Source organism: Macaca nemestrina, chromosome 5 (genome assembly GCF_043159975.1).
Source record: "Macaca nemestrina isolate mMacNem1 chromosome 5, mMacNem.hap1, whole genome shotgun sequence".
NCBI classification, from domain to species: Eukaryota; Metazoa; Chordata; class Mammalia; order Primates; family Cercopithecidae; genus Macaca; species Macaca nemestrina.
Genome location: NC_092129.1, coordinates 36,537,487 through 36,557,546, shown reverse-complemented (window position 1 = coordinate 36,557,546; position 20,060 = coordinate 36,537,487). Strand labels below are relative to the sequence as shown.

The 20,060-nt window shown below is 36.8% G+C and overlaps 1 protein-coding gene across 1 annotated transcript in view; it reads right to left on the bottom strand.

Moving 5' to 3' along the window:
* The window catches only part of LOC105465611 (ectonucleotide pyrophosphatase/phosphodiesterase 1), an 88,755-nt gene that overhangs the window by 22,191 nt on the left and 46,504 nt on the right, over positions 1 to 20,060 (bottom strand). The window contains exons 6-16 of the mRNA XM_071096476.1: positions 18,132 to 18,229; positions 15,989 to 16,068; positions 14,226 to 14,345; positions 13,027 to 13,136; positions 11,373 to 11,438; positions 11,009 to 11,081; positions 7,475 to 7,583; positions 6,098 to 6,229; positions 3,513 to 3,544; positions 2,334 to 2,461; positions 1,051 to 1,120 (exon numbers count right to left, since the gene is read on the bottom strand). Of these exons, the coding sequence (XP_070952577.1) occupies positions 1,051 to 1,120; positions 2,334 to 2,461; positions 3,513 to 3,544; positions 6,098 to 6,229; positions 7,475 to 7,583; positions 11,009 to 11,081; positions 11,373 to 11,438; positions 13,027 to 13,136; positions 14,226 to 14,345; positions 15,989 to 16,068; positions 18,132 to 18,229 (1,018 nt within the window). The remainder of the gene's footprint in view (positions 1 to 1,050; positions 1,121 to 2,333; positions 2,462 to 3,512; positions 3,545 to 6,097; positions 6,230 to 7,474; positions 7,584 to 11,008; positions 11,082 to 11,372; positions 11,439 to 13,026; positions 13,137 to 14,225; positions 14,346 to 15,988; positions 16,069 to 18,131; positions 18,230 to 20,060) is intronic.

Here is a 20,060-nt window from a genome sequence, read left to right as displayed (position 1 = left end):
TAACAGAGCACAAAAAACATGAAAAATAATTATTAGAAATATAATAGGAGATATGTCATATGCTTATGAAACATGAATATAAAATTTTATTAATTTTTTAATTTTTATGGATTTAGGGGTATGTGTACAGTTATCTTTCATGGATATATTGCACAGTGGTGAAGTCTGAGCTTTTAGTGTTACCCATCACCAGAACAGTGTACATTGAACCCAATAAGTGTTATTTCATACCTCACACTCCTCCCACCTTCCCACCTTTGGGGAGTCTCCAATATCTATTATTCCACTCTGTACGTCCGTGCGTGCCTACTGTTTAGCTACCACTTACAAGCGAGAACATGTGGTTTTTAGTTTTTTGTTTGAGTTATTTCACTAAGGATAATGGCCTCCAATTCCATCCACATTGCTGCAAAGGACATGATTTCATTTCTTTTTATGGCTGAGCAGCATTCCACGATATATATATATATATATATATATATATATATATATATATACACACACACACATACACACACATATACACACACACACACACACACACACATATACACACACACACACACCACATTTTTAATCCATAATCCACTGATAAATATTTAAGTTGATTCCATGACTTTACTTCTGTGAACAGTGCTGTGATAAACATATGAGTGCAGGTATCTGTTTGATAAAATGATTTATTTTCCTTTCGGAAATCCCAGTAGTGGGATTGCTGGATTAGGCGTAGTTTCATTATTATTTCTTTGAGAAATCTCTATACAGTGATCCACGGAAGTTGTACTAACTTACATTCCCTTCGACTGTGTATAAGTATTCCCTTTTCTCCACATCCTTACCACATCTGTTGTTTTTTGACTTTTTAGTAATAGCCAATGAATATAAAATTTTAACAAAAGTCTTTAATGTTCAAATAAAAATTGCTTTATGAAAGTATGTTTCATTAATTCTCATTCAAGACATAGAATCGCAGTCTGTTTTCAAACGTAAAACTTTGTATATCATTTTTTCTTTAGATTCAATTCAATTAAGTATAATAGGTTTACTCACTTGCATATTTGAAAATATATTGTCAGAGCCATGAAATCCACTTCCACAATATTTCCGTTCTGAGGGATTCCTAATGTTGACATATATGAATTAAAAATGTAAAGTCCTTTCATAAAACATAACATTATTTTCATTAATAAAAAGTATGTAACTATTTTGTTAAACCAACATAACGGGTAAATAAAACCACCTGGCTTTGAAAAGCATTAAGAAGTCACTTCTATCTTTTATTTCATGGACAAACAAACTATAAGCAATATAGTAGACAGAAGAAAAACCACTAGCATCAGGACAGAAGTGGTTTTGAACATTGGCTGTGTGATTAACTGCCCGTGAATTTAGATAGATTTAACTATCATCTTTGATTTCAATTTCTCATGTTGGTTATTTGTAAAAATTCAATGATGTAGCCTAAAGAAATGCTTCCAACATGGTGTTTAGATATTTACTAAATATTAGTTCTCTCACGAAGATAGGACCATTTCTCCTTTCATATTCTGTCTTTTTTTTTTTTTTAAACTAAAAGCCCAGCTCTCCAATAAGAGTGCAGACAGTATAATTCTGTTTACTGAATTGTGGTTCACTGCCTAGGTTTTGCTTGACAGGGGTATGTATCATGACTGGCTTCTTGGCAACCACCAAAACAGTTAATGAACAAATTGTGAGATATTAACACTATTAACCATCCAAATAATTTGCCAAACACACCAATAAACTAAAGTTTATTGATGGATTAGTATGAGAAGAATGAAAAAACAACTGTGTATAATGAAGATAGTTACTGATTATTATAAAGTAAAGTGCTTTTACCAACTGTTGGCTGGGCTTTGGTGGCACAATTAGACATACTGTAATGTGTAGAAGACATGCAATGGCAAGTGGTAACAAATGTAGATTATAAGAAGTAATCAATATAGATATGAAAAGCCAGACCAGTGATTCTTAGCCAAGGATGGTCTGGGTGATTCCTCCTTCCCAGGGGACTTTTGGCAATGCTGAGGGACATTTTTGGTTGTCACATTAGAGAAGAAGTGCTACTTTCATCCAGTGGGGAGAAGTAAAGGATCCTTGTCAAATATCCCACAATGTGCAGGATAGCTCTCCACAACAAAGACTTATCTAACTCGAACATCCATAGGCCGACAATAGAAATCCTGAGTTAGAGTGAAGAGAATCATACTTCTACAGTTTTCACATAACAATATTGTTAGAAAGGGCCCAGTGGTTACCCTGAATCACTAACCGATCAGGTTAAGTTTACCTGGGACACTGTCAGAACTTACAATGCAAGTTGCCACTGAGGGTCCAAATAGAATGTCAAGGGCTCAATTCTATCACTCTTAGCAAAGTGCAAACGCTTAGGTAAGAAATGTTTCAGGTAAGGTTTGAAGTGTTGGTTTGGTTCCCGGCACTGAAATTGCAAACAGCAAAGAAAAAGTATTATTTCCCTGTTATCTAAAGTGTTAACTTTTCTTGAAATTGCTTTCTAACTTCACATGAAATTTTTTTTCACAAACATTTAATCAGCCGGCCCAATAAGTCAGATGAAAAAACAGCTAAAAGTTCTTACTATTTGTATAATGTAAAAGGTAAATCTTCCAAACTACTTGAAACATTTAGAGGAAATCATAATTATTACTGCATAAAAGCCCCAGAACTCAGACAGTGTCACTAGATTATATTAAGTTACCACTGATGGTTCTATTTTCAAACATCCTTATAACTGCAATTTAAGAGTTTTCTTGCAGATTTAAAATGTGTGAGTATAAAATGTAGTATAGATAACTCAGCACTAGTATAAAAACTTATTTTTTAAGGCATAAAAAAAGACTGGAAGGAAATATATCATAATGCTAATGGTGTTTATGGTGGTACAGCCATATGGTTTTTCCTTCTACTTTAAAAATTATTTCTTGTAAATAGTTTTAAAATTATTTCTTCTTCTCATATACATTTCATAATGCCAATAGATAAATTCTTTAAAAATTTTCAAATCTACATTATTGGGACACAACCTTAAAGATCTTTAAACTACACAGCATTTCCATGTTGGCCCAGGTTACTAAAATTTTTTTTTTTTTTTTTTTTGAGACGGAGTCTCGCTCTGTTGCCCAGGCTGGAGTGCAGTGGCACAATCTCAGCTCACTGCAAGCTCCGCCTCCCGGGTTCACGCCATTCTCTGCCTCAGCCTCCCGAGTACCTGGGACTACAGGCGCCCGCCCCTGCGCCCGGCTAATTTTTTCTATTTTTAGTAGAGACGGGGTTTCACCATGGTCTCGATCTCCTGACCTTGTGATCCGCCCGCCTCGGCCTCCCAAAGTGCTGGGATTACAGGCGTGAGCCACCGCGCCCGCCCTAAAATATTCTAATCCTTCAATCCCAATAACAGATGCTGAAACTTTTCTCTGTATATATTATACAAAACTAAAAATAACTAGATAATGGAAAATAAAGATACTCACAGAAAGATTTCGGGCAATGCCTTCATAGTTAACTGGAGGGGAACAAACATAAGAATTAATAGTTGATTGTATGCTATAACTAAAACATAATACAAAAATGTAGAATGTCAGATCCAAACTCTATATTTAAACACCAAGGCAGGTTTTAAAGAGTTCATTTAAGTCATTACATTGTAGCCACTGAAAGGAATTAGACAGACCTTCAGGTATCATATTGTTAAATGGAAAGACAAGTTACAGAACATCTAAGTATCCATCCATCTGATAACCCACATGTCCATTCATCCATCTAACTATCCATCCACCTGTCCAACCATCTTTCCATCCGGTTAGTAACCAATATCCATCCATCCCTCAAAGTATCTATCCATCTAGATCTGGTATGGTTTCACTGGGTAAAAATAAAAACTGTATGTGTTTTGTAAAGCTGATTTGTACCTCTAGTTCCCTAGGAAATACTCAACAACAAAAATAATTATTCGAATATCACAATTATCCGGGAAGACATAATCCAAGCTTAACAACGGTTGTTTCTAAACAGGGGAAATGAATTGTCAAGTAGGAGGACTTCAGGTGGGAAGCTGTTACTTTTTACTTTGTATACTTCAATATTCAATGTCAGTTCTAGAATTTTCAAATAAGAGGGGTATGAGGAAACTTCAAAGAGAAGGCAAGTAGACTAATTTAAAAACTGAATTTGCATAGTAAGGCCATGGATTTACTTAGGGTACTTTCTACTACAAATCAATAACTGTCTAGCTTCCCAGATTTTATTTTAGCCAAACATTACACAAATTGGAGAAAATTATCCAGATAAGAGTATACATTTTATATACATATATGTTATATATTTATGTAAAGTGATATACATATATAGTTTTTGCTTTAATTTGGGAAACTTGAGGGCCTAACTGAGATAAGGGTATGGCACAGCTTAGCTATCCCATCCCAAACATCTCTGGAGACTGCTATTGCCCTAAACTTTTTTTTTTTTTTTTTTTTTTTAGATGGAGTCTCTCTGTCACCAGGCTGGAGTGCAGTAGCGCGATCTCAGCTCACTACAACCTCTGCCTCCCAAGTTCAAGCGATTCTCCTGCCTCAGCCTCCCCAGTAGCTGGGACTACAGGCACGTGCCATCATGCCCGGCTAATTTTTATATTTTTAGTAGAGACAGGGTTTCACCATGTTGGCCAGGATGGTCTCGATCTCTTAACCTTGTGATCCGCCTGCCTTGGCCTCCCAAAGTGCTGGAATTACAGGTGTGAGCCACCATCATGCCTAGCATATCTGTATAATTTTTAGAACAGGTTTTATAACAGTCATGTACTACTTTTCTAAATTAAAAAAATACTAATTAAAACTTGGTATTAGGCATACACAGCCTGTGCTTTGTAACACTGTGTAAATATATCTGCATAACCATTTTCCTGCAGTGAAATATATTTTCCTCATTAATAGTCAATAGTATCTATCTATTGAAACATATCTTACCAAATAGCCCAACCTAACCCAATTCTGATAATTGTCAGAAAAGCTTATTCTATTTCTGTTTCAAAGTTAACTATATCAAAAAGACAAACAAAATTTGCTCTACACATCTGAAAGTTATCATGTATGGTAATCAAAATGAGAGGGAGGTAACAGAGGTGGAAACAGTTATGAAATACACTTGACTGGCAAAAGAATAAATATTTTAAAACATCTTTTGGCAGTTTATGTTCCATATGTGGTCAAGAGAGAATGTGAAATTCATTCTTCCCTATTTAAAAGATACATTCTTTATTGTTTCTGAAATGGTTTAAGGGAGGACAGGAATCAATTGCCTATAGAATTAATCATTTCTGCCAGCATTCCTCCTCACAATAGAATATTATTCCCATACTAAGTAATTTTAATGGAGTGTCATTAATTAATTAAACTTGAATAAATGTAGTTGGATTTTTCTCTTAAACTTTTTTTCTAGTATAATCTTCACTCTGATACACAAGTAAAACACATACTTCAACATAAAATTGCACTAAGCTCATCAAATACTATGCTTAGTCCATGAATAACCAATAGGTAAGTTGTGTTCTCACATCCAGTCCCATAAAATCCATTTGTGTACAAAAGATCTGCATTGGAGATTTAATCATGAAAAAAATTAACTCTGATTCCCTTTAGTTTAGAGATATAATGATTTAAAGGAAGGTATTCTTTTTTTTTTTTTTTTTTTTTTTTGAGACCAAGTCTCACTCTGTTGCCCAGGCTGGAGTACAGTGGCATGATCTTAGATCACTGCAACCTCCACCTCCTGGGTTCAAGTGATTCTTGTGCCTCCGCCCCCCGAGTAGTTGGGATTACAGGCATCCACCACCAAGCCAGGCTAATTTTTATATTTTTAGTATAGATATAGTATAGTATCATATATGTATTTTCAGGGTTTCACTACGTTGGCTAGGCTGGTCTCGAACTCCTGACCTCAGGTGATCCGCCCACTTCGGCCTCCCGAAGTGCTGTGATTACAGCGTGAGCCACCATGCCTGGCCTAGAGGAAGGTATTCTTAATATGACCATATTCAAAGTTATCACAGAGATATACTTACATGAATAGTATTTATCTGGGACATCAGAGGGTCTCAGTCGAGCTGCAGGTCCATAGATAACTTTAATATTTTTAACATCTCCCAAATATTTATTCAGATATATGTATTTCTTACAACTGCCTTGTTCCATGCCTAGGAGAAAAAAAAAAAATCCCAAAACATGCTGTAACTTGAATAAAAAATTTAATATGCAGAGCAGAATTTCCTTCACTTCCAGAGTTAAATTCGTTAAACAAGGTTGTGTAGCACTCATATTAGTTGAACATCTGATAGGTAAGACAGAATTTCAGTTGTACCTATCGCTTCACTTTTTTCAAAATCTTTTCCATCACCCAAATTTAGTTTAATGTTTCTTTTTATTTATATATTACAATATCATCATGAGAGTAAAGAAGAATGTCTTATCACAGTTTTAGACTGAATGTGAAAGCCCAGTTATTTGCCCCAAACCACCTGGGAGTGGATGTGTATGAGTCACTCTCATTCCAAGACTGGACCTTCTTTAGTATGTAACTTCTTAGGACTGCTTCTAAACACAGATTTCTATAATTATTTCTGAAGCAAACAACAAGAACAATAACAAAAAGAACCTATTTTCTACTTTCTGTAGGCACACTGCTCCTATAGTCCCCAAACTGTACACAAGTGTGTTACAAAGATCACAGTAAGTACAAGTGAAATTAAAATACTATCAAAATTAATACATAATGCTTCTAAAGTCACATTTATCATGCTAAAGAAAATTGAAGGCTGGGCACGATGGCTAATCCCTGTAATCCCACCACTTTGAGAGGCAGCGGTGGGAGCTTGAGACCACGAGTTCGAGACCAGCCTGGTCAACATAGCAAGATCCCATCTCTACCAAAAAAAATTCTCTTTATTAGTCAAGGCACATGCCTGTAGTTCCACTACTCAGGAGGCTGAGGCAGGAGAATCACTTGAGCCCAGGAAGCTGAGGCTGCAGTGAGCTGTGATCATGCTACTGTACTCCAGCCTGGGTAACAGTGTGAGACTGTCTCAAAAACAAAAAAAGACAATTGAAGACATAATAATCAGTTCCAATTAAATCTAAAATTGTAGAGTTATAAAAATTTAATGTTGAAAATGTATATTTTTTAACTATTCAAATTCTTGGTGTATTCTTTTTTCTCAAATCAGAAGATTGGTACATTGTGCTTGACAAGCACTTAGGTTTCTGTGAATTCTGTGTTTCACTTACATTTTATATTTAATGTATTTTTTTCCTAAAGACTTTCCACAAGAAACTACATTTTTTAAAAAGAATTCACTATAACATTCAGAAGAAATTAGGAAACAATCAAGTAAACTTTGTTCAGCCCTTTATCCTGAAGAGCAAATAATGCAAATTCAGATTACCATGATCCGAAACAAGGATGAGGTTCAGGCACCTGTGCAAGTTCAGCTCTTTCAGACCATCCATCAGCATACCAACCATATTGTCAACCCTCTGCAAGGCTTTGATGACCTAAGAATGGGAAGCAACAACCTCATGCGATGCATTCCACACTAATGGCTATTTATACATAAAGCTATCTCTGTTAAAAATAAAAATAAAATAAAAAAAAGAAGAAGAAGAAAAAGAAAGAAAGATAGATAGATAAGGGCCAGTGGATGCAACTAGGATGAGCTGATTCACATTAGACTAAGACAGGTCAGGGTCAGAGATACAAAGAACAGTAAATAACAGCAGATCATTAACAATGCAAGAGTCCTAATTCTATACATGTTCAATTTTAAGTTTTGTGAATGAGATTAGCTGATCTACTAGTTCTCCCTTCCTGAGGTCAGAATGCTACTACTTAAATTAGACCCAACTTAAGCCAAAATAATAATAGCTCAAATCTACAGTGTTTGGCCAGAAACCAACATGTTCTTAATTACCACTTCATTTTCCTCAATTAATTTCTTCTTATACTTTCTGATCATTCAAATGGTCATTGTATAAATACGTTTCCTAATTTTCAAAAATGTTCAAATTATTCATGAAATGCTTCTTATAATTCAATGTATTGAATTTTCTAAATTAGAACTCATAGGACTACAACTCATTATTTCCTTACAAACTGCATGTATTTTACGTATGAATATTACAAGAACACAGAATGACAAATGATATTGGCAAATTGCTTTCTGGCACTCATTTTACCCTCTCTCCTTGCAAAACCATTTGAGAAAAATTCTTGTGCAGTTTTGTATGTTTTCTGTAACGTGTGGAATCAGTTTAATCTTCATTCATTGTCAGTATATTTCACTGTAATATGAGATAAGCTTTTTCACTGTAATATGAAACAAGACAAGGTCTTTCATTTAAAGATATCCAAGCAACATGAATTGGAATTTTTAAGCATTAAGATAAAGTGGGTTTTGTTGTGCCAGTAATGCTGGAGTTTACAGAGTTTGCAAATTGATGGATATGATTTGAAAAGTAATGGGCTCAACCTTAAATGAAGATGAGTCAGAAAAGCAGATGCTTTGGCACATTGTTAGTGAATTAGAAAAGGTAGCAATGATTTTAAACTGTATGTAACCTTATAAACAAGTATAAAACAATCCTTGGATTTTTCTGTAGCCAAATTGACCCAGACACAAGTCTTGGGTATCAGTGACTTTAGTGAAAGAGCAAAAATCAAACTACCATGTAGCCAATTGTTCAAATCAAGACAACAGCTACAAGAAACGTTTCCCTTTGACCAATTATGACATGTCCAAGTTGTTGGCATGCATCTTCCTTATCCTCCCTCTAAGCCAGGAGTATTTCTGCTAAGTTGAAGGACAGAATGAAAGGAAGGCACAATGGAGTTACTAACTACAGTGGAGCTGCTGGAGATGGATTTTGATGGAAAGAATACAAAGGGTAAAAAGGGACCTAGGTGAGGGTCAACTTCCTTCTCTCTTCACTCTCTTTTATCCAAGGTGATAGTGATCCAGGCAGTACCTACTTTTTAAGAGGGGCAAATCTAGGGCAGAATCAGGGAAAGGGAAATGAAGGGAAGATGGTTTAGGCAGCTGTTGTAAATTCAAGTGAGAAAAATAAGGATGCTTTTTTTTCCTCCCTCTGCTGTTGCTGAATTAGGCAAGCAGCACCCTCAAAAACAGGGATCATGACAGACATGTCAGGCTAGGCTTTAGTCTCGACTCTGTGCTGAAGAGTCCTTAAAGCTCACCAACTATCCAACCTGGGCTACCTGGGCAGGAGAACTGATAGGAATTTGAGAGTGAAGCCCTAGAAATTAAGAAAGAGTGTTTTTTTTTTAAATAGTCTATGACCTCCTTGGAATCACAGGCGGCACAAGATAACTACACAAGGATTCAGACAGGAGGGATCCTGGCAATACCTCTTTCCACTTTCATCATGACCCAAAATAGTCAAGATCCTTACTTTTTACTTCCTTTCATATCTTAGGTCACAGACAAAATATATATCAGAAGGAAAGTTAACTTAGAGGTACAAGGAAATATGCTCAAATCATTATCTTTTTCTTTCTCTCTCTTTTTTTTTTTTTTTTTTTTTTTTTTTTTGAGACAGAGTCCCGCTCTGTCGCCCAGGCTGGAGTGTAGTGGTGCAATCTCAGCTCACTGCAACCTCCCACTTCTGGGTTCAAGCGATTCTCTTGCCTCAGCCTCCTGAGTAGCTGGGATTATGGACACACACCACAAGGCCTGGCTAATTTTTTTGTATTTTTAGTAAAGATAGGGTTTTGCCATGTTGGCCAGGCTGGCGTCAAACTCCTGACCTCAGGTGATCCATCCATCTCGGCCTCCCAAAGTGCTGGGATTACAGGTGTTAGCCACCGTACCCAGCCTTCAAATCATTTTCTGTTCTAATGCTTCCCGTGTTCCAAAATACTAGGTTGGCCGGGCGCGGTGGCTCGCACCTGTAATCCCAGCACTCTGGGAGGCCGAGACGGGTGGATCACGAGGTCAGGAGATCGAGACCATCCTGGCTAACACGGTGAAACCCCGTCTCTACTAAAGATACAAAAAAATTAGCCGGGCGCAGTGGCGGGCGCCTATAGTCCCAGCTACTCAGGAGGCTGAGGCAGGAGAATGGCGTGAACCCGGGAGGCAGAGCTTGCAGTGAGCTGAGATCCGGCCACTGCACTCCAGCCTGGGCGACAGAGCGAGACTTCGTCTCAAAAAAAAAAAAAAAAAAAAAAAAATACTAGGTTGGTGCAAAAGTAATTGTGGTTTTTTGCCATTAAAATGGTAACAAAAATGATATGGCCACGTGAAAACTGAAAGCAGTGTTTGCTGTTTTAAAGTGCTATACAGATTAAAAACATAGCTAGGAGCTGGCTAAGTTCCTGAAAGGGTGTCAGATCAAACGAGATGTTACATTGAAAGTGTTAGTCCATGAGCTGTTTCATACCTCTAGTTTCCTAGGAAATACTCAACAAAAATAATTATTCAAATATCTCTATAATTTTGATAAAATCTCCCATCCTTCTATGGGACCTCTGTTGTAAGCATGGTCTCAGGTGGCCAAAGCATATCTCCTAAGCAAGAGAGTTCAGAGGAGGATTCCTCTACTATTTGACTTATTACCCTGTATTTTCTACTGGAGGTTTAGCTGTTTACAACATTCTCAAAAAGCACTTAGTATTTAGGCCAAGGTAGGGGGCGATGGAGTGGATAAAGGCTTTCACATTGAAAATATAGAAGCTAATTCATCATCAGTTCAATTTAGCACTGTGGAAAACACAGGCTAAACAATTCTCCCAACTCTTATTGTGTTTAAAGTACATCCTTTTATTTAGTAATATTGTGTATAATACTTGCTTTTTCCAGAAACCACAGAATCCTACAGAATGGTCCAGCAGCCTCCTTCAAAGCAAGGTTCAGTTTGATGACTGGGTTTAATGAAATAATTACTGATAAAAATGTACTTACTTCACTGCTGACGGGTCCATATGAATGACCTGAAGAATCTGGTTCTTCTAAATACAGAGTGTAAAAGTGTGGTCTAAATCAAACAGTATCAAAATGTAATATTTTACGAACACATTGAAAAACAGAATGGAAAAAATAATTCATCAATTGATAGGGATTAAATTTTATAACACTGGGGTAACAGTTCTACTGAGAAACAATTTACAACTTTGAAATTCTTCAAAATGTGGTATGATCATTAAAGAATTTATTTCGATATAAAACAGCACAGCAAATAGCAAAGTTTTGTTGTAGTCTATTTTTAAAATAATATATCGTTTCTACAAAATGAAGTATTTACAATAGAAATTAATTGCCTACAGACCTTTCATCTTTAGGAAGCTGTAGCCACTGAAGAACAGCCAAAATCCTTTCTTCAAATGGTACTGAACTAAAATTAAGAACAAACAAAAATAAAAGATGTCTGACAATTGTTCGGGTTTAAAATACAGGTTTTTTTTTTTCATTGAAAATGTCATTAAGAACTACTAAAAGCTATTTCATATCTATTGTGTTGGAAATCAAGTAGGAGTTTTATTTGAAAAATTTATTTTCCCAGTGAAGGAATGAAAGTTAGGTTTTACACAGATAAAAGTTGCAACTGGATTTAAAACTTTGCTTGCTATCTTCTACTTGAGGATAATATTCATGGGCCTGAAAACAGTCACTGCATACCACATGAATAACTCATGTGTTAATATACTTTGCAAAGCCTCCAGCACGAAGCACTCACTCACTGATGAGTCAGCACAGCTGTGAAGCAGGCACCTGAGAAGCAGATAGTAGTTCTCTAGGCAGTATTTCCTGAGCAGCATTGACTATGCCTTATGCCTTTCTCAGGCTTTGTTTACACACTTCTAATCAGAGTTCTTGCCACACCCAAGTACAATTAGTTGTGTACTGTTAAAAAGCCAACAGACCATATACTATTAATCTTTGAATCCCCTATTCTTAGTACATAAACTCTTTTTTTTTTTCTTTTCTTTTTTGAGATGGAATCTCACTGTGTTGCCAGGTTGGAGTGCAGTAGCGCGATCTCGGTTCACTGCAATCTCTGCCTCCCAGGTTCAAGCAATTCCCCTGCCTCAGTCTCCTGAGCAGCTGGGACTACAGGTGTGCACCACTACACCTGGCTATTTTTTTCTTTTTTTTTTTTTTTATTTTAGTAATGACGGGGTTTCACCGTGTTAGCCAGGTAATCTCCTGACCTCGTGCTCTGCCCGCCTAGGCCTCCCAAAGTGCTGAGATTACATGTGTGAGCCACCATGCCCAGCCCATAAACTCTTAATTACTGTCCATGGAATAAAAACAGTGGCAAATAAGAAGGTGAAGAAGAGGCATTGCACTGTGCTCACGGAAGCCATAAAGAACACAAACTAGCATAAGATCACAAGGAAAACTGCTATGCATTTCGTGTCTGGGATTTAAGGTATTTTCTGTTCATCCTTCTAAATGCATTGTATTGATATTGTGACAGAAATTTTATAATTTAAAAATAAATAAAATTATTTCAGTAATCTTGCTCAAATGGGCCAAAGAGTTTCTCCTATTAAAAAGTTTTTGTTTTTTTCTCAATGCATCATGGATCTCAAATATCACACAGAGGTTAATTCCAATCCATTTCTTACACTAGAAAGCATATTTACTACTTTAGAAATGGAAATTTTTGTATTTTTAGTAGAGATGGGGTTTTACCACGTTGGCCAGGCTGGTCTCGAACTCCTGACCTCAGGTGACCCACTCGCCTCAGTCTCCCAAAGTGCTGGGATTACAGGTGTGAGCCACCAAGGCCGGCCCACTTCTCTAGTTTTACTGTCCATTTGCCATCTATCTAAACTCTTTGAGAAAGAGTTCTTCAGTTCTCATTTTTCAGTCAACATATCACTCAAATGCTAAAGCTTAGGATTTGATAAAAAGGAGATTACATAAGAATAAGCTGTTCTATGTTACAGATCCTAGAAAAAGTTCATTTCACATACCCATTATACATTTTATAGATGTCTGGGAAAATTCCATTAATTTCCACATCTGATCCTGGCCAGAAAAACGTGCCAGACTTGAGGCCTTGATACTTAGCTGTGACCCAAATCTGGAGCAGATAATGAAGGAAAATTAAGAAATCATGCAAACATTCATCTCTCATGAAAGTATGTGTTCATGCAACACACCAATGAATTCCTCTCTAGTGCTAGAATGATTTTAAGGTCAACAAGCTTCAGCACTTAGATCACAATAATCATGTAATATGACTCTTAAGCAGCAACAAGATATTAAATAGTCAGAGATTAACTCCTGCAGCTTTTGGAGCTATTCCCCTAATTGACTGTTTTCTCTAAAAAGAAAAAAAAAATCACAAATATACATGTCTTTAACTTGTTGAGATATTTGTGTATGTAACTAACATTTATTAAGCACTTATTATGGCCAATCATGGTTCTAAATAGTATTCCTACAAGCATCCTACATTATTAATTCACATAATCCCACAATAATCCTACGAAGTAGTAAACAATATTATCTACAGTATAGATACGATAAAACGGAGGCAGAAACAGAATGATTTGCCCAAAGTCACACAGCTTTAAATGTCAGAGCTAAAATTTGAATTCATAACCTGCAAACTCTTATGCTCTCTGTCCTTCTAAGAGGAATATCGTGATTATTTAAATAGACCTTATATAATTATTGTGGCAATTTAAAATATTGTGGCAACTTTGTAAAAAATTTTTTTAAATTGTGGCAATTTTTAAAAGTAAATTGGAGAATTGGAGAATTTTAAAAAGTAAAAAGGAGAATACAGTTAAATCACAATTGGAAAGAACCTCCTAAATTAGCACACGTAAATCGAACCAAGACTTTCAAAAGCAACAGAGTTTTGTGTAGATCAAAGTTATTACCCCCACACTACTGCTTTATGCTACTGGTAGAAGAAGAATTGATCAGAAAAGAAAAATGGCCCAGCACAACCCAAATCCACCTCTGAAATAAACTACTCTCCTTTTACGCAATTATACAAATTATGTTTAGGATTATCAGCATTCATCTCCATTTACAAAAGAACGGCCACAGACACACTAAATGAAATCGGTTATTAAAAGCTCCAGAGAACTGGTTATTTTACTCTAATTGAAATAGATGAGAATAATAAACTATTTCAGTAGAAAAACAAAGAACTCACTGGTTCTCCTTTGTACCACTCAGGATTAAATTTCTCTTTACTTTTAAGTGAAAAGGAAGCATTCATTTTGGGATCATACATTTTATTGTCAATTATGCCATGAGATTCTGGATACAACCCCTAAAAAAGATAAAACAGATTATATGCAAGTTGTGTTTACTTAATGTTAAATAAATTCACAGAAAAAAAAATCATCAAAAAGAAACCGATAACTGAAGCCACATGGAATTATAATAAGTTTAAGGAAAGAAAAACAAAAAAATCAGGTAACGGCAAAACACAACCACTTAAGATTTTATGTAGTATTTGTGATTTAAATTATGTAATAGGAGAAAATAAGTCAGTAATACTAAGGATAAAGATCTATATAAAAAAGGCAGCCTTGGCCGGGCCCAGTGGCTCACACTTGTAATCTCAGTACTTTGGGAGGGTGAGGCAGGCAGATCACGAGGTCAAGAGATGGAGACCATTCTGGCCAATATGGTGAAACCCTGCAGGGAGCCGAAGGCCTGTGGAACATGACCAACTCAGCATTCCACTGGAGGCTGTATGATCAAACAGCAAACTGTTTATCATGAATGCAGGATGTGGGCAAACTCACACTGCCCTGCCACCAAAAGGTTTGCTGAGGGCCTCACTCCCTGGCGCCAGGATCCTTGAAGTTATCTACTGAAAAATCTAGCCTATTGTTCGAAGAATGCAGTCTCACAAGCCTGCTGTGAACCAAAAGGCCAACTGACAATTAGCCCCCACTCGCTATCTCTTTTGCCTAATAAATATGGAGGGCTGTGTAAAGCTCAGGGTCCTTGTCACTAGAGGCAAGGTACCCCCTGACCCCTTCTTCCAGATATACTCCTTTGACTTTGTCTTTTATTCCCACATGCCCTGCCTCTGCCACTTTGTTCAGTCCCCCTAGGCCCATGCAGGCAACAAAACCCCGACTCTACTAAAAATACAAAAATTAGCTGGGGGTGGTGGTGTGCACCTGTAGTCCCAGCTACTTGGGAGGCTGAGGCAGGGGAAGTATTTGAACTCGGGCAGTGGAGGTTGCAGTGAGCCGAGACTGCACCACTGCACTCCAGCCTGGTGACAGTGAGAGCCCATCTCAAAAAAAAAAAAAAAAAAAAGTAGCCTCTCAAATTTTGAAAACAATGCTGTTATCTTTTTAAATTGTTGAGTAAAGCATTTCTGCAGAACAAATTCCTTTTTTGGTGAGGTCCCAGAGTAGCTTGAATCAATATAAGCTAACATACTAATTTTCTGGCTTCAATTCTAAAGTTTAATGAGTCCTGCTGTTTTATTTGACTCAAATTAAATCTGGAAACGTTGAAACAAAAACAGGATTGTAATCCTATTCGGAGTCAGGCGAAGTGGCTTGCTTAAATTCATCATCAAGATGATTGGAAAGACAAGTTGTGAACACAGGAGTTTGGGACAGTTTTTTGGCTCAAACAAAGTAAGCCTCAAAACTAAGATACAAGAATCACAGAATATTAACACTGAAAGGAAACCAGGAAATCGTTTCTTGAGGTCTTGAGTCATCTCTTTTCACAGATGAGAAAATGGAGACGCAGCCAGTAAAGTGACCTTTCCAAAGCCACAGCTAGTTCGTGGCACAGCAAAGATCAGAACCTGGGTTTCCTTGCTTAACTACATACTGGAAAATAAGTTGTTTTTCTTTTATCTTAAATCTATTCTCTCAAAAACTGCTACAATCCCATCTCACTTCTGCAAACAGATAGAAGTTGAAATGCAGAGCTTACGGTGACAATGCTGTAGTGATTGGGGAAAGTTTTTGTTGGATATACTGGTCTCATGTTTTTAGTATATGTTCCACATTTTTCTAGAAGGGAAAAAAATAAACATTGTTATTAAACACATCTGACAATTGGCCTACCTCTTTTAGTGGTGGTACCACAACAGTCTAAATCACATAAAAAAAAAAATTAGCCCAGGAGGGATTTTACTCAGATAAAAATTCAGTATGAATATAATTATAAAGCAACACTGTGGATACAAATCCAATGTTAAAGATGACTTCATTTTTCTCTTAGTCAGAAAAACTTTAAAATAATTAAGCCAATTACCCATAACATTACTTCATTCAAGATGAACAGGTTATAATAAAATGATGCTTGTAAGTTCTTTGATACTACTTAGTGGTCAAATACCTAAATCATAAGACGTAGAAAAAGAAAACCCTGAACTAAGTCTAAAAATTAAAACAAGGGTGAAGGAGTAGCTGGGAAGACAGTGTCCCAGGCCATAGATCTAGAACCAGCTAACCTTGGACAAACTCAGCCGCTTTAAAGACAAAAGGCATCTTGTGGCTTCAAGTCCACGAAAGCGCCAAGGTCCGACTATTCCTGTTGGCCTGCTGATCTAGTTCTGGTGCCTCGTTCTTTTTCTCCTGCCTCTACTATTGAGGAGGGAACACATAACTAATGATTCTAGCATTCAATACTCCATTCGCCCAAAAACGTCCCTCAAATTGGCATGTGTCTATATTATCTCACTGCCTTCTCTCAGTTCAGAATTACAGGCTACATTCCCTAATTATTCAAAGCTAGGGCTTGGGCTCATTGTTTAATGATTTATTGTAAACTTCATATACAGGCACCTCCACCTCTCAACTCTAAACTCACAATGCCGCATTTGGTACCATAGAGACAAGCTCTCCTGATAATGGTAACAAAGGGCTGTATTTAAACTTCAAAGGCCATGGGCCTGCTGGGAAGAACACAGCTTTGTTCATGCAAAGCTAAAGACTTTTTATGCAAAATATTAAAACAAAATAAAACCATCTTCTTCTATGTAGAAATTAAAAACTAAACATTTTTAAAACTCTCCCAAAATTATTTTGGCACTTCATAAGACAAGCATAGTGACATACATATGAATATACAGAGAGTGATGTTAATGTTTAAAGCACCTCACATACTCTAATCTGGTAAAAAATAATTTAGAATTCCAGAAAAAAGCTAAAGTAATTGTATTTACTTACTTCTGTTTTGGTCCAGTATTACATTGTAGCTGCTTAAAGGTTGTTAACGTGATTTAAAACTTTAGCATCAATATTAAGAAAACATTCTACGATTTTATGGGGAATTTATAGAAAAACCACTTAATTAAGGCCTGATTGAGATTTAAAAAAAAAAAAAAAAATTGGAAGAATCCAATTCAATCCAAAGGAGAATACAGAATAACTGACAAATAGTCTGTCTGTACTTGTAATATCTCAGAAATACCTTTAGTTTTTGAAATTCTATTTCTGAAATAAAATATCTGTAAAATAAGGCTGGGCGTGGTGGCTCATGCCTATAATCCCAGCACTTTGGGAGGCCAAGGTGGGTGGATTGCTTGAGCCCAGGAGTTCGAGACCAGCCTGGGAAACATGGCAAAACCCTGTCTCTACTAAAAATACAAAAATTAGCCAGGCGTGGTGTCATGCGCTTGTAATCCCAGCTACTTGGGAGGCTGTGGCATGAGAATCGCTTGAACCTGGGAGGCAGAGGTTGCAGTGAGCCAAGATCACGCCACTGCACTCCGGCCTGGGTGACAGAGTGAGACTCAGTCTCAAAAATAATAATAATAATATTTGTAAAATAAATAAACAAGGGACTTTTTCACAAGGAATTCAAAATTCTGAGAAAGAATAAATACATATAAAAATGGCCAAAGGTTAAAATTCTAAGATAACCATATTAACTTATTTTTTTTGAAGGACAGCTTCAGAGTAATCACACTATTAAAGGTAAGTTCCTTATCACCAGGTTCAACTACTTTGCCGTAGAAAAGTTTAGTGAAACAATTAGGTTCTGCCAGTACTTTTCCAAGAAAGACTGCCTGCCTAGTCGATCGCACTGAAATCGTGATAGTCCAGCAGTAGACTCCGAAGTTACTCACTTAGTTTGCTAATAACAGGAAGAAGTCCACCCCAAGTGTGTAAATATTCTGCCCTGAATCCATCCAAAGAAAATAAGAGGGTAGGAGGCGTTTCAAACCTGGGTAATGAAAAAGAAAAAAAAATGTTTAAAGAAGCAAAGACAAGACATATCCAATGAAGATATGCTACCTTCTAGGCACAGGTCCAGTGAAGATTTTCCACTAAGGTCTGTGTGATCTTAAGAAAACTAACAAAGTCGGCAAGCATACTGATAAAGTATATTTTACATGCATTTATATCTATATTTATATACATGCTCTATCATTTCATAATACGTACATCATCAAATAGTATATATTAAGCATTCATATCATTTTGAGCCACCATACAGAAACATCATTCATGGTTCCTGCTGTTCGAAAAGCTAAACCAATTGCTACTGAAATACAATATTGTTTTCCCAATTTGCAGGAAAATAAACAATAAAAAAAACCAGCATATAATATTTCCGTAAATATTTTTCCTGAACCACCACTTTCTGATATGGACTCTAATATAGTAAACAGTACTTCATATAGTATATACATTACACACTATTTTATTATTTTATTTTTATTTTATTTTTGAGACAGGGTCTCACTCTGTTGCTCAGGCTGCAGTGCAGTGGCGCTATCACAGCTCACTGCAGCCTTAACCTCCTGGGCTCAAGTGATCCTCCTGCCTCACCCTCCTGAGTAGCTGGGACTACAAACACATACCACCACACCTGGTTAATATTTTTATTTTTATTTTTTGTAGAGATGAGGTCTCACTATGTTGCCCAGCCTGGTCTCGAATTCCTAGGCTCAAGCAATCTTCCCTCCTCGGCCTCCCAAAGTGTTAGGATTACAGGTATGAGCCACCCACCAAGCCTATGTATACTGTATTTAGTTTTTAGGCTTATTATATTTAAAAGATATAAATACTTAATACAAAATTTGAAAGATACTATATTTAAATATATAAACAACAAAGAAATGATTCCAAAGCTGGGAATGATCAATGAGGTTTCAACAACACATACATACATATACAAAGAGTTAACATGTAGTGTGGAAATTCCAAAGAGGCCAAAAACCACAGAGGATTCTAATATACTTGACAAATGAGAATAGCTATGGACGGTGGCTATGTGGCTACCCCCAAACAGCCATGGCTCAGACATTTTGTAACATCTAGTGATACATGGTAGGTGGTAGGGAACTTGTATAATGTTGGGAACAGGCCCCCCAAAATCTGGCCATAAACTGGCCCCAAAACTGGCCATAAACAAAATCTCTGCAGCACTGTGACATGTTCATGATGGCCATAACACCCACGCTGGAAGGTTGTGGGTTTACCAGAATGAGGGCAAGGAACACCTGGCCCACCCAGGGCAGAAAACCCACTTAAAGGCATTCTTAAGCCACAAACAATAGCATGAGCGATCTGTGCCTTAAGGACATGCTCCTGCTGCAGTTAACTAGTCCAACCTATTCCTTTAATTTGGCCCATCCCTTCCTTCATTTCCTATAAGGGATACTTTTAGTTAATTTAATATCTATAGCAACAATGCTAATGACTGGCTTGCTATTAATAAATATGTGGGTAAATCTCTGTTCGGGGCTCTCAGTTCTAAATGCTGTGAGACCCCTGATTTCCCACTTCACACCTCAGTATTTCTGTGTGTGTGTCTTTAATTCCTCTAGCGCCGCTGGGTTGGGTCTCCCCAGCCGAGTTGCTCTTGGCAGTTTAACACTGGATAACTGTGAGAAGACTTCCCACTGAAAGTTTACTCAGAAAATTTAAATTTGACAGCAAATATCTTACCTTGCCTTTTCAACTCTGCCTCCTCCCATCTTACCCTCATACACAAACACAAAAGCAACCCGACAAGGAGAAAATTTTTATACAATTTTCACTAGCTACTA